The 12,856-nt window shown below is 44.6% G+C and overlaps 1 protein-coding gene across 1 annotated transcript in view; it reads right to left on the reverse strand.

Annotated features, from left to right (window-relative positions):
* RIN2 (Ras and Rab interactor 2) overlaps positions 1-12,856 on the reverse strand; it is an 88,626-nt gene that overhangs the window by 27,889 nt on the left and 47,881 nt on the right. The window contains 1 exon segment of the mRNA XM_060253933.1: positions 7,785-8,918. Coding sequence (XP_060109916.1) covers positions 7,785-8,918 — 1,134 coding nt within the window.

Raw genomic sequence — 12,856 nt, forward strand, 5'->3', positions numbered from 1 at the left:
CCTGTTCCTCTCAATCTGAACCCCGGGACTGAGCAGGTGGTGGCAGCGCGCCCAAGGGGCAGGAGGAGAAATAGCTCCCTCCAGGAGTTGGCGGCTCAATAGGGAGCTGACGGGACCGGGCCTGAAGGCAGAATCGGGCCGGTTCCGCCACAGAGCCCGTAGGGTACAATGCCCTAGAGCCCATCCTCCAAAACATCCATTTTCTCCAGGGAAATTGATCCCTGTAATCTGGAGATGAGCTGTAATCCTGGGGGATTCCCAGGTCCCACCTCCAGGCTGGCATCCCTAACAGGGATACATTTCTCCAAACATATGAACTGCTTCTCTGTATAACGCATTTTCACTTAGCTGCCAGAAAACTGAGCTTGAAAACACTTCCCAGGAGGTTGGGTGTTTTTTTGTCTTCTTGTGTTTTGTGTGTGTGAGTGTGTAAGTCATGAGTTAGAATTATCTAATTCTGTCTTCCATAATGAGCCTTTATTAACATTTTTGCTGACTTCCTGTATGCCACCAAACCCAGCCTCTTTTAAGTTATCGCTGCTGGTCAACAGGCAGCTTTACGTGAAATTTTATTCTATTGTTTTGCCTGGTCATAAAGAATGCCACCGGACAGTACAATATTTTAAAAGTGACCATGAAACAGTTTATTCTTGTATTTGTTGAAATCTTCCCAGTTTTAATATGGGATATCATTAAAATCTTATCCTAAAGACCACTGGTTCTGGGAAGTTAACAAAATCTAGAAGGAAAATTGAAGCATAATGAAAGTCCTCAGTTACTTGGTTCCTTAACTTCTTTTATACTATGCATTCTTCTATTCTGTACTGAGGTTATATAGCCCACCCTTCCCCTTTATCAGACTCCTTCCTTAACCACCTTCTACCTCATTTCGAGTTCAAACTTGAAAGTCAAAACCAAACACATCAGCCCTTTCAAGCATCATGTCTCATTCCCAGTGGAGGACAACTGCTGTTCTCATTCCAAAACTGTGCTCCACAACAGCAGAATCGTGAGGTTTCTCTCTCACAACCCACCATGCATCCCATCTTTCTAAGGCTGTTGCTTCAAACGAAGAGGGCTGCCTCCTCACCCAGCTTGAGAGGATTTCCCCCATCCCGGTTCCCCAATGGCACTCTTTGCCAGTCATCTCCATGGCAACAGTCTTTTGGAAGGCCTCCGAGGGTGGTTACCAGGTCCCTCCTGATAACCAGCAGGGAAAGCCTTAGTCCAGACTTTATCAGAGATGAAGCAGTGTTACTTCCAGCGCGCACCAGAAATACCGTCATCATGCTGCTGGTGACATGGGAACACGCTGGTATTTGGGCAAAAATTCTATGGTAGAAGACATTTTTACCATAAAGTTTCTGCTCAAATACCAGAGCATCCTGTGTCACAATGACACCACTTCCAGTACTTGCCAGAAGTGACATTGCCATGCCACTGCTGCAGTGCAAGCCAGATGAAGCTATGGTCTTTGCTCTTGGCAAGGCAACAACACTGCATTCAAATTTGAGCACCCCTGCCCCCATTGTAGTAGAATTCATCAAATCATAGAGTTAGAAGGAGCCATATAGACCATCTAGTCAACCCCCTGCTCCATGCAGGATCAGCCTTAAAGCATCTCCAACAAATAATCATCCAGCTGCATTTTGAAGACTGCCAATGAAGGGGAGCTCACCACCTTCCTAGGAAGCTGGAATTATACCATCTCAAATGGCATATGATTGTTTCAGTCATTACAACTGGAGCTGCGGGGCTGGAGTTGCCAACAGAAAGGGACTCTTAATGTAAATCAAGAGTCGTATTAGCACACACAGAAATGGATACCTGGCTAGAGACAGAATAATTGGAGAGAAACACTGTCCTCTTTGTGGACTGGATTAGAATTATATACAGGCCTGACTTTTGTACAAACCTGCCTGACCCTTACATTTTACAATTTGTTTTAAGTGTGTGCTACTTGATTTTAGGCCACTGAAGAAGGCTCTTACAGCCGAAAAAGTGTCTGGCCTAGTGGCTTTTAATGAGATATTCTGTTATGTGTGATTCACGTTCATCTGATGTACAATTTCTTAGAATTTCTATGTATCTGTCTTGTTAATAAATACTTTGTTATTTTTAAGTTTGTTATACTCAGCCTTGGGAGAGCCAGTTTGGTGTAGTGGTGAAGTGTGCGGACTCTTATCTGGGAGAACCGGGTTTGATTCCCCACTCCTCCACTTGCACCTGCTGGAATGGCCTTGGGTCAGCCATAGCTCTGGCAGAGGTTGTCCTTGAAAGGGCAGCTGCTGTGAGAGCCCTCTCCAGCCCCACCCACCTCACAGGGTGTCTGTTGTGGGGGAGGAAGGTAAAGGAGATCGTGAGCCGCTCTGAGACTCTTCGGAGTGGAGGGCGGGATATAAATCCAACATCTTCATCTACCTCACAGGGTGTCTGTTGTGGGGGAGGAAGGGAAAGGAGATTGTGAGCCGCTCTGAGACTCTTCGGAGTGGAGGGCGGGATATAAATCCAACATCTTCATCTACCTCACAGGGTGTCTGTTGTGGGGGAGGAAGGGAAAGGAGATTGTGAGCCGCTCTGAGACTCTTCGGAGTGGAGGGCAGGATATAAATCCAACATCTTCATCTACCTCACAGGGTGTCTGTTGTGGGGGAGGAAGGTAAAGGAGATTGTGAGCCGCTCTGAGACACTTCAGAGTGGAGGGCGGGATATAAATCCAATATCTTCTTCTTCTTCTGAGTACCCAGGGAAGCCACTATCACAACAAGATGGCATTGTGAGGGCAGTTGCTGTGAGGAGACAGCCTACAAGTAGGACAAAGATGGCAGAAGAACAGAGCAGCGTGGAAGTTGTCGAGCATTCAGAGACAGAAGCCTGCCCCTGTGGCCCTATCTGATATATGTAGCTCTGGCACAAGGAATCTACATCATGAGGAGTTTAACATCACCAAATTTCTGTAGCTTCCCAGAACACATTTCCTAAGCCCAATGTGAGGCAAAATTGTGAACTTCTTGGGGCCTGTGAGCAGCAATGTATTTGACTATGAACACTGTGATCACACACACCAATGGACTTTCAGTCCACATTAATGCACTTTCCAACTGGATTTTGCCAGTTCATACAGTAAAATCCAGTTGGAAAGTCCATTGAAAGTGGATTGAAAGTGCATTACTTAGCAGCCGGACTCTCGGTTCAATCCAACAGGGATCATCTTACAACCCTAAATAAAGTAAGCTAGAAGGACCTCTAGCAGAATAAAGGGCTCACGGTGATAAATGGTTGAGAGCTGTTAGCTGAGACACAACCCAGCTTGGCTCATCCAGACCAAAGGCACAAAGGGAATTCCAGAGCTGTGTCTAGAGTTTACACTTTCATGAAGGAAAGCATGTCCAAAAATTAAAACCAGAGTCAAACATCTGGTGATTGTTCATTAGACACCCACAAAGTCCCTATCCATCAACTGGAAAGGCTGTTCTAAATTATTCAGACCTCCAGTAATGCAAGCACTCTGTGTATGTGTGTGTGTGTGTCTGCATGTTAACGTACCACACAGGAGCCACCACTGAAGGACTCCAGTTTGGGCCACTGTCAGCATAATTTTCCTACAAGTTGGCACCCTAAGCAAGGCGTGGCCCAGTGAACAAATCTGCTTCCTGGGGAGCGTATTGGGAGAGGCTGTCTGCAGTGCTGTTACCACCACTGTAATGTGTGAATTATGGTTAATGTCAGATAAAGAAACTATGGAATCCTACACTAGCTTAAGTTTTTGGGACATCTGTGGAGCAGCCCCTGATAAAGAAGATTACTTGAGATTTCTGTGGCACGGACCAGTGTGGCCAGGTCAGACAAACCGAAATATGGCGTCAGTTTCCATGGCAGCTGGCACTTTTAGCACTGTTTCTCCCCCCCAACAGAGCAGGATCTAACATCACTCCTAGAGTCCAAACTGAATCAGATACGTCATATCGTTTCACCAGACCAGAAGTGGGAAACCCTATCCCTTCCGGGACTTAAGCCTTTACAACCCACCTCTGTCTTTTTCTGGATTCATCTTCAACTTGCTCACCCTCAGCCCAGGACAGAAACAGCAGCTGGTGGTGGTGGTTTAGACCAAAAGTCCCCCCAGTGCGGTGCCTGCCAAGCGTTTTTAGGAAGCAGGTAGGGCTTTTGCCTTGCAAGGCTTCTGATTGGTCACTGGAGATTTGATTGGTTGTGCAGATTTTTAAAAAAAAAACTGTTGCTTTGGCTGCAGCCACCACCACAGCACAAAGATCTACACTGTGTTCCTGAAGTTATGCTGTGTTCCTGAAGTTATGCTCCTCCAGCAGCCATTTTTATGGCAGGCATTTTGTTGCTGTGCCCACCGTGATGTATCAGAATTCCAAAATGTGCCCATAGGCTCAAAAAGATTGGGGACCCCTAGTTTAGACAAAAAGATGTCTAATTGGGCATCATTAACCTATTGACAACATCCTAATCCAAAGCTACAATTGTTCCCAATAACTTCACATTGATATTAAAACATTTTAAAAGGCTGAAAACCATCCTGCATTGTAACCCACTCTATCTGGGTTATTAATAAAGTGTGAGAGCAGGACACACCAATGTCATGGTGTCTGGCTCTGGGATCTACATCCACTGCGTATTAAAACTGCCGGGCAGATGCACCCCAGAGTTGTCCACTTCTGCCCACTTTTCCAGCATATTTGGATCACACTGAATTCTAACTCTATCTTCTGGTGTATTCGCTGCTCTCCCCAGTTAGGTGTCACCTGCAAATTTAATGAGTAGCGCCTCCATACCCTCACCCAGATCATTGATAAAAATATTGGAAAGTACTGGACCCAAAACTGAGCCCTGTAGCACCCCACTGGACACCATCTGGATGAACTGCCAATGAGAACAACTCTTTGAATGCAGTTCTCCAACCAGTTCCCCATCCACCTAACTATCCTGGAGTCCAGCCCACACTCCTCTAGTACACCCATCAGAACATCATGAGGAACCCTGTCAAAAGCTTTACTGAAATCCAGGAGGATTCAGTCCAGGAGGATGCAAAGAATAAACGGACATGCCTGACATCAGAAACAACAACATTCAGTTGCTGACCTAAGAGTAGTAATGCTCTTAACAAAGGATTTTCAAAGGGAGCTTAGAAAGAGACTGCTGAATTGCAATTGATAATGAAGCTCAAAACAATGCATCCTCCTGGACTGAATTGAGATCTGGTTTTCCTGTCTCCCTACCAATGTGTGCTGTTATCCAGGCCTCAGATTCAATGGGAGCTCTCAGGAGCACAGCTCCTGAACCTTTCTGAGAGTTTCACCTCCTTGTCCACTGAATAGTATGTGCAGCTGCATAACAATCCCTGGATGAGCTCCACCACCTATTTTTCTACAAAATGACCACTGCTGTTATCATTTGGCATCTGAAATCACTCCGCTCTACAAGAAATAAGGACCAATCCAAGCATTCTAATTCCTAATCATGATTTTTTTTTGAAAGAAAATAAATCCAGATAGGAACAGAGAAATTCAGTATTTTTTTTTAAGTTTTCAGAATAAGCCAAAATAATCTTCTCAATGTATATTGTACTTACAGAACAATCCATCCTTTTGGTTGGTGGTAATTGCAAATGTGGCTCTCTGAGAGCTGTAGCATGAGTACCACTGGATTAGAGTTCTCTCTCTCATATTAACATGAGAACTTGAGAGCCAAAGTAATGAAATCAGTCAGCAGGAGATTCAAGAAACACAGATTCACATCACTATGTTATTGCAATGGGTTGTTTTTAAATGATGCTGGGAGTTGCCTTGGATGGAAAGGGATGATATAAAAAGGTTTAAAATAAAATAATGACAGTTAAATAAAACTCCCATGTTCAAGAACAGTGCACCTGTGAATACCATGTGCTGAGAATAAAGGGAAGCCTTTCATCTCTTGCTGATCATCCTGGCTGGCCACTGTTGGGAACAGAATGCTGAACTAGATGGACCTCTGCCCTGATCCAGCAGTGATCTTCTTAAGCTCAAAATAACACACGTGAAATATAAGGAGATTTAAAATGCACTATATAAATGCTGGTTATTAGTATCAAATAAAGCATTCCTTGTGCAAATGTTAACAAAAAGACCTCTCAATTTTTGATACCATCCAGAAATGGAGGATTTTTACACCTGGAGAGATACCAATACGATAAACCAGATCATTACGACTAGAAAATTAAAACATCACAGCCCGACCTAGAAAGAAAAGCATTCAATGATTTTCCAGCTCTAACTTTTTGTTTGCCTTAGGGACGCAGAAGTGGCAAAGTAAAACATGCAGGAGAAAGATTAGGCTGGTCTTTGTTCTGTTGTCTGCGAAGAATGACTCAGTCTGCCTACACAATAGCTCTGTGCTTCCATCAGCAAACATTTGAAGTTCCTCCTTTGCTGTGGTTAGCTGCAAAAATCACGCTGCCTCTCTGCATAATGAGAGGCTCTTTGCACAACTACTGATTGCTCAACCGCATTCAACCAGCTAAACCATGCATCTATTAACATACCAAAGGTACTTTTCTAGCTAGCACCAATCAAGAGTATCAACCACACCTTTGTAATGAGCACCAAAAGGCAATCCAACCTCAAGTAAACCTTGGTCAAACAAACAAACAACAAACAAAAAAGTGATGCAGAAACAGGTGGGTACTGCAGTTATACAACACACAGTGATTTCCTTCATATTAAATCACTAAACTATCTTGGGTTTCTTTCACTTTTTTGGTTCTAATCGCAGGATGTGACTTCTTGGCAATAGATCCCCTGCATGCTGGATAAACAATGAGTCAGCCACATGGAAACAGCTCCTCGATTCACAACCTGCCAAAGTTTCAGTGCAAAAACACAGAACAGTTCCCAGAGAAAGCTGTTATCAGCCTGAGCTATAGACAAATGCCTGCCCTGGACGCCCAGCAAATGAGACAAGGGGGAGGAAAGCAGTTCAGAGAAATGAGCTCACAAGGAAAGAATTTAGCTTTGAGGGAAGTTTACTATGAACACTGCTCCCCTGCCTTTTTGAACCAGCGTCACATAGAGACACATCATCCTAAGGGGGTTAACCTGGATTTCTGGCACACATCCCTCTGCTGTGGGTAACCAAACACATGCATTCTCTCCAGAGGAATATAAAATGCTTTCATATGCTACAGAGAGGCAAACAAATCCTGAGGTAAAAACCTCCCCCTTTTCCCTTTCAGCAATAATCTCTGCCTTACTTTATAGCCATGAATTTCTACTCTGCGCTGTAAAAGCAAAAACGACAAAAAACTTAATGGGAAGACAAAACACATTAAATATCTGTTTGCAGGAGATTATTTGTTTTGATGGCTGCAATATATGTTTAAAAATTTAGGCGTCACTGGGCACATGGCCTAATCCTGAGTGTGGTTATTGAAAAAGGATATACCACTTGACTGAATGTTATTATGTCTATGCAGGATGGCAACCTAAATCATTCGAGTTTTGTAGCTGTGCCTGCAATGTGTACCTCCATTCATGAGCCCTTAACCTGGCCTTACCCCCTTCCCCTCCTGGGGCATACACTAGAAGTCTTTATGACTCCCTGTAAGATCCCTACAATATTGTATTTTTCATAAGCCTTTCCCTCAGTAAAATGAATTTTAGTAAAGACACCATTTTAAACTACCATAAGAAAATCCGGCCCTGCAAATTGGCACAGAAATGGTAACATCAAGAGAACGTGTCATTTCTCACAGGTTAAGTTGAAGCAACATCCTCACTTACCTATTTGGTCTTCTGGAATCAGGGATTCGATGGGAGGGTCCAACTCAGAGCTCTGGGACAAGTAGCTTTTGACTTGAGTCATAAACTGCCGGATTGTCTGCAGCATGTCTGTGCTGGAAACGTGGCATTCTTTGTTCTCTTGCAAAAAGCTCACGTAGTCCTGCACCAGACACCCAAAATAGGTGCGCTTGTCTCGAGACATCTCCGCTATCCTCTTGATCATCCTCTTTTCTGGGGTCATGAAGGAGCTGAAAACGCTGCTCACTTTCCGCAGCTGGGACTTCACAATTTTGGGGAGCACAAAGGAACTGCTCCTTTTCTTCTTGGGTTTCAAGGGAGGTGCCATGCTCTCCTGGTCGCTCTCCCCTTCGTACTCTTCCAAGCTGCTGTTGGTGTCCCCATCGTAGGTGAAGAGCGGCATACTCCGGTCAAACTCTAGCGAGTCAGAGGAGGAGGTGGAAAGACTCATGTCGCTCAGTCGCTGCCTCCCTCCATTGCACTGAACTTGTGACTCAGAACCTGCAACCAAGCTCTTTCGGCTGCCTGCTAAATTATGCTGAGGCAGAGCTCCACCTGGAACGCTCGCAGTTTCTGGCCCGTGTACTGTGAGACAGCTTGGCTGAGCTCCTTCCAACCCACTGTTTGCCCCGTTCTCTGCTTCTAAAGAGAGTGCCTTCTTCTTCAGACGAGGTGGTGGAATAGGGGTCGGCCTCCTCTGCAGCAGATCCAAGTTCCAGTGTTTGTTGTGAGCATTGCTTTCTGGCAAGCTCGCCTGGTTTACAGTCCTGGACAGCTGAGGGCTCGTGAGGAGGCTATGAATAGAAGGTGGGGGAGGCCTGGGTGGAGGGGACCGAGACCTCTCCGAGCCATTCCCCTCTTGCGTTCTCAGATAGGGCCTTTTCAGATTTCCACTGACATCTTGGCTGTGTACTTTCAAGAAGAGAGGATTAATAAAGCACAAGGCTCCATTGGTCTGGCTGCATTCCAGCTCTGAAGGCGTCCTGGTCCTTATAGAATGAACTCCATTTATGAGGCAGAGCTGCTGAGAGCCTCTGGAAATGCAGTCAGGAGGAAAGGGCTGCTGGAGGGGCGACGGGTTTTGCAGTCTGTCATTAGCCGGAGAGCTCCAAAAACCTGAAAGTAATTATTTAGTTACTGTAAGAATGCAAACGTTTTGCAGTTGGCCGCTCAGCACATTCTGTTCAATAACACTCACTCGTAGAAAGAAAAGGTCTTTAGCAGGCAGCCCGGAGGCAGTGAGGTGGGGCCAGAAGTGGAAAACTCAAATAGTACCACCTTCCTCCCCTCCCCATGAATTAATGTGGGATGAGTCCTCTTGGGCAGGGCAAGCTTCAGTTCATTTTCTAGGACAGGCGTGGCCAATGGTAGCTCTCCAGATGTTTTTTTTTTGCCTACAACTCCCATCAGCACCAGCCAGCATGGCCAATGGCTGGGGATGATGGGAGTTGTAGGCAAAAACATCTGGAGAGCTACCGTTGGCCGCCCCTGTCCTAGGAGAACCAGATCCTGGGTTTGAGGAACGGACAGCTTCTCTCCTTAACCCAGATCTGTGGGATGATGAGACCACTGACTGAGTCTGCTTTGGGGCAAGGATGCCCCTGTGTGGGAAACGAAGGCCCTCAAGAGTATACTGCGAGGTCTAAGAAAGTAGGAAGTTTTTCCTAGATCTCTTACAACTACCTCCACAGTCAGCTTGCTTACTGAATGCACATGTGGGAGCTGTGTACAGTTTAGGCCTCAGTTGTACTCAGAATAACCAGGGCTGCCAACCTCCAGGCGGCAGGGGAAAACAGAGCAGAGAGCTACCGTGATATTCAACCTCCAAAAATTTCAAACCAACGATACAAAATTACACAAACATCGTAAATATAATTGTTTTACAAACAGCGAAGTCAATCAGTCTTTTAAACAATCCAAGGAACGTTTTTCATCAGGAACCCAGTTCCTCCTTCTGAAGCAAATCAATGCCAATAGTTTAGGAAAGTCCTGAATGAAAATAATTGAAGTCCCAACAAATCCAATATTTCAGATGTATGCAGTCAGCAACCCATATGGCAACAGGATTGTACTATTGTCCCTGTTTCGCGTTAGCTTCTTCAAACTGCATAAAGAATAACCATATCAATAAAACAATAATCACAAATTTCATATCAAGTGCATATAAGCCAAATACAACCAACATACCTTTTCACAAATAATATTCACATACTGAGTAAGAATGCCAGAGCAGAAAAAGAAGAACAGAAGCCAGAAAGTTAGGCTATATAACCGACAAAACGGCGGATTTTGTAAAGAATTTTTTTGCAACGCTGGATGTGACCCTTTCTTTTCTTCCATTGTCTGGTTTAAAAGACATATTGATGATGTCATGGTGGTGGTGACAAATGTGTCCGTCATTGTTCCTTTAATGGAGTGGATGAATAAGGTACATCCGCCCATCAAATTTTCTTACACGGCAGACAAACAGGCGATTACAGAGTGCTGTTTCCAGAATAAGCAAGGTTCAGAGATCATCTTTATTTAGGAGCTCCTGACAAGAACAAGACGATAGGGTGAGAAATAGAGTGACTTGCGCAATGCAGTTCTCTCATCTCTCCCAGTCTGTTTACAACATTATTAAAAGATTGTGAAGGATCTGCTCAGGTGTCAGGAAGGACCAGGAATATCGAGGAGTTCCTCATTTAAATCGGACTTGGCAGCGCCACACGATATAATAAAGAGTACAGGCGGGCACTTTAAATGCAGTGCCTGTTCCGCTTGCGCTTCGTCAGTGCAAATAACGGCGTTTGGACATCCAAGCACTGGGTATAGAATGGTCTTAAGAGATACTACAACATGCTCAACCAAAAAATTGTATTTCTGTAATTCTCTGCCATGTAAAAAAAAATCTACTTGGGTTCTAACAACACGCGTGGTGTGCACATGCGTGTTGGAACACAAATCTCGTGTGAAAAATCATGCGTCAGATGCGCCGCTCGTTGAGCATTTTTCAAAATTAAAACATGAACCAGAGACATTGCCCTTTTGCGTCATTCTTAGGTCTCCATCCAGGTTACAAGGTAGAGTGGATTGCAATAGATGGCTTCTACAGCAAGAAATGCGCATGGCTTTTAAATTTAATACATCGGTTCCTTCGAAACAGGGACTAAACGAAGAGTGGGATCTGGCGTACTTCCTCTGAAGGAGTTTGCATTGGTATTTACATTTGAGTGTCCTGGTGATCGTTCTACTGTTTAATCCACAACCTGTTGGACATTTCTGTAACCGTGAGTTCTGTATCTTTAAGGAACGCTTAAGTATTCATACCTGCGTATATATAGCTTGGAAGTTGTCTGTGACCTTATCACCACTGAAGTGTTACTTTGTATTGGAAATTGATGGCGTTCTTACCCAGTATGTGAATATTCTTTGTGAGAAGGTATGTTGGTGTATTTGGCTTATATATGCATGATATGAAATTTGTGATTATTGTTTTATTGATATGGTTATTCTTTATGCAAGAGCCGCATGGCGCAGAGTGTTAAAGCTGCAGTACTGCAGTCCTAAGCTCTGCTCACAACCTGAGTTCGATCCCCGGCAGAAGCTGGGTTTTCAGGTAGCCGGCTCAAGGTTGACTCAGCCTTCCATCCTTCCGAGGTCAGTAAAATAGTACCCAGCGTAGATGACTGGGGAAGGCAATGGCAAACCACCCCGTAACAAGTCTGCCGTGAAAACACTGTGAGAGTAACGTCACCCCAGAGTCGGAAACGACTGGTTGCACAGGGGATCTTTCCTTTTCCTATTCTTTATGCAGCTTGAAAAAGCTAATGCGAAACAGGGACAATAGTACAATCCTGTTGCAGTATGGATTGCTGACTGCATACATCTGAAATATTGGATTTGTTTGGACTTCAATCATTTTCATTCAGGATTCTCCTAAACAACTGGCATTGATTTGCTTAAAAAGAAGGAACTGGGATCCTGATGAAAAATGTTCCTTGGATTGTTTAAAAGACTGATTGACTTCACTGCTTTATAATTTTGTATCCTCAGTTTGAATTTTTTGGGGAGGCTGAATATCACGGTAGCTTTCTGCTCTGCTTTCCCCTGCCTCTCTTGCCGCGATCCTCTATTTTGATTACACAAACCTCCAGGTAGCGCCTGAGGATCTTCCCATATTACAACGGATCTCTAGGCAATGGAGATCAGTTTCCCTAGCAATTCCTGTTTTTTTTTAAAGCAGTGGGATAAGGAAAATACACAGCTTCCCACCCATAGGCTGCAATCTTTCCCTAACGATCAGACCAGATCAAACTTGGGCAATCTTACAGCAAAACAGAGGAGAAGACAAAAGCAGGATGAACAGAAAATGGCATCATATGGATGCTCCTGAACATACTGGCAATCTAGGGAGAGGCAATCTAGGCAGAGCAAAACAACCATGCGGGAACAGCCTTACAGAAACTGCAAGTAACATCTTCCTCTTCCCCCTTCTTTCCTCCTAGTGGCTTAAGTCTCCATCATGGGAGGGAGGAGGGAATTTCAAGGCGAGCTATAGCAAGCAAGCACAGTTCTGCAGCAAGCTCTTTTTCTGGAAGGTACGTTGTATGTTCCAGTCCAAAGTAATCCTTCCAGTCCAGCCCAGACATTTGAACTGTGCTGTTTTGTTTTGTTCATGGAAAAACAAATGGGGACCCAGTATTGAGAGAGTTGGACTGGGACGGGGTGAGTGAGCTGGGAAAGCTTCAGTTCCCTGTGTATCTGCACGACTAACAAAGCCAGAACAAGCTGTGCAAAATAGTACAAATTGAAGAATTATGCAAAAATAAATTATGCAAAAGATTTTAGGCTGAGAAAATTTAAACAGGTTGCAGCATTTCCCTGCTGTGGAATGTGCAATGCCTGGCTGTAGAACGGAGTTCTTTTAGCACACACAGCCCCACATGAATCCGCATGTAGACATCCTCTGTACCCACGATGCCATCTGGATACAGCAGCCTGAACGGATGCTACAGGGGCTTCAGAGGATTCCAAGGGACAGAAAGAAGCCCCCCGTTTTTACTCTCCAGCTG

This window comes from Heteronotia binoei, chromosome 14 (assembly GCF_032191835.1).
Source record: "Heteronotia binoei isolate CCM8104 ecotype False Entrance Well chromosome 14, APGP_CSIRO_Hbin_v1, whole genome shotgun sequence".
NCBI lineage: Eukaryota > Metazoa > Chordata > Lepidosauria > Squamata > Gekkonidae > Heteronotia > Heteronotia binoei.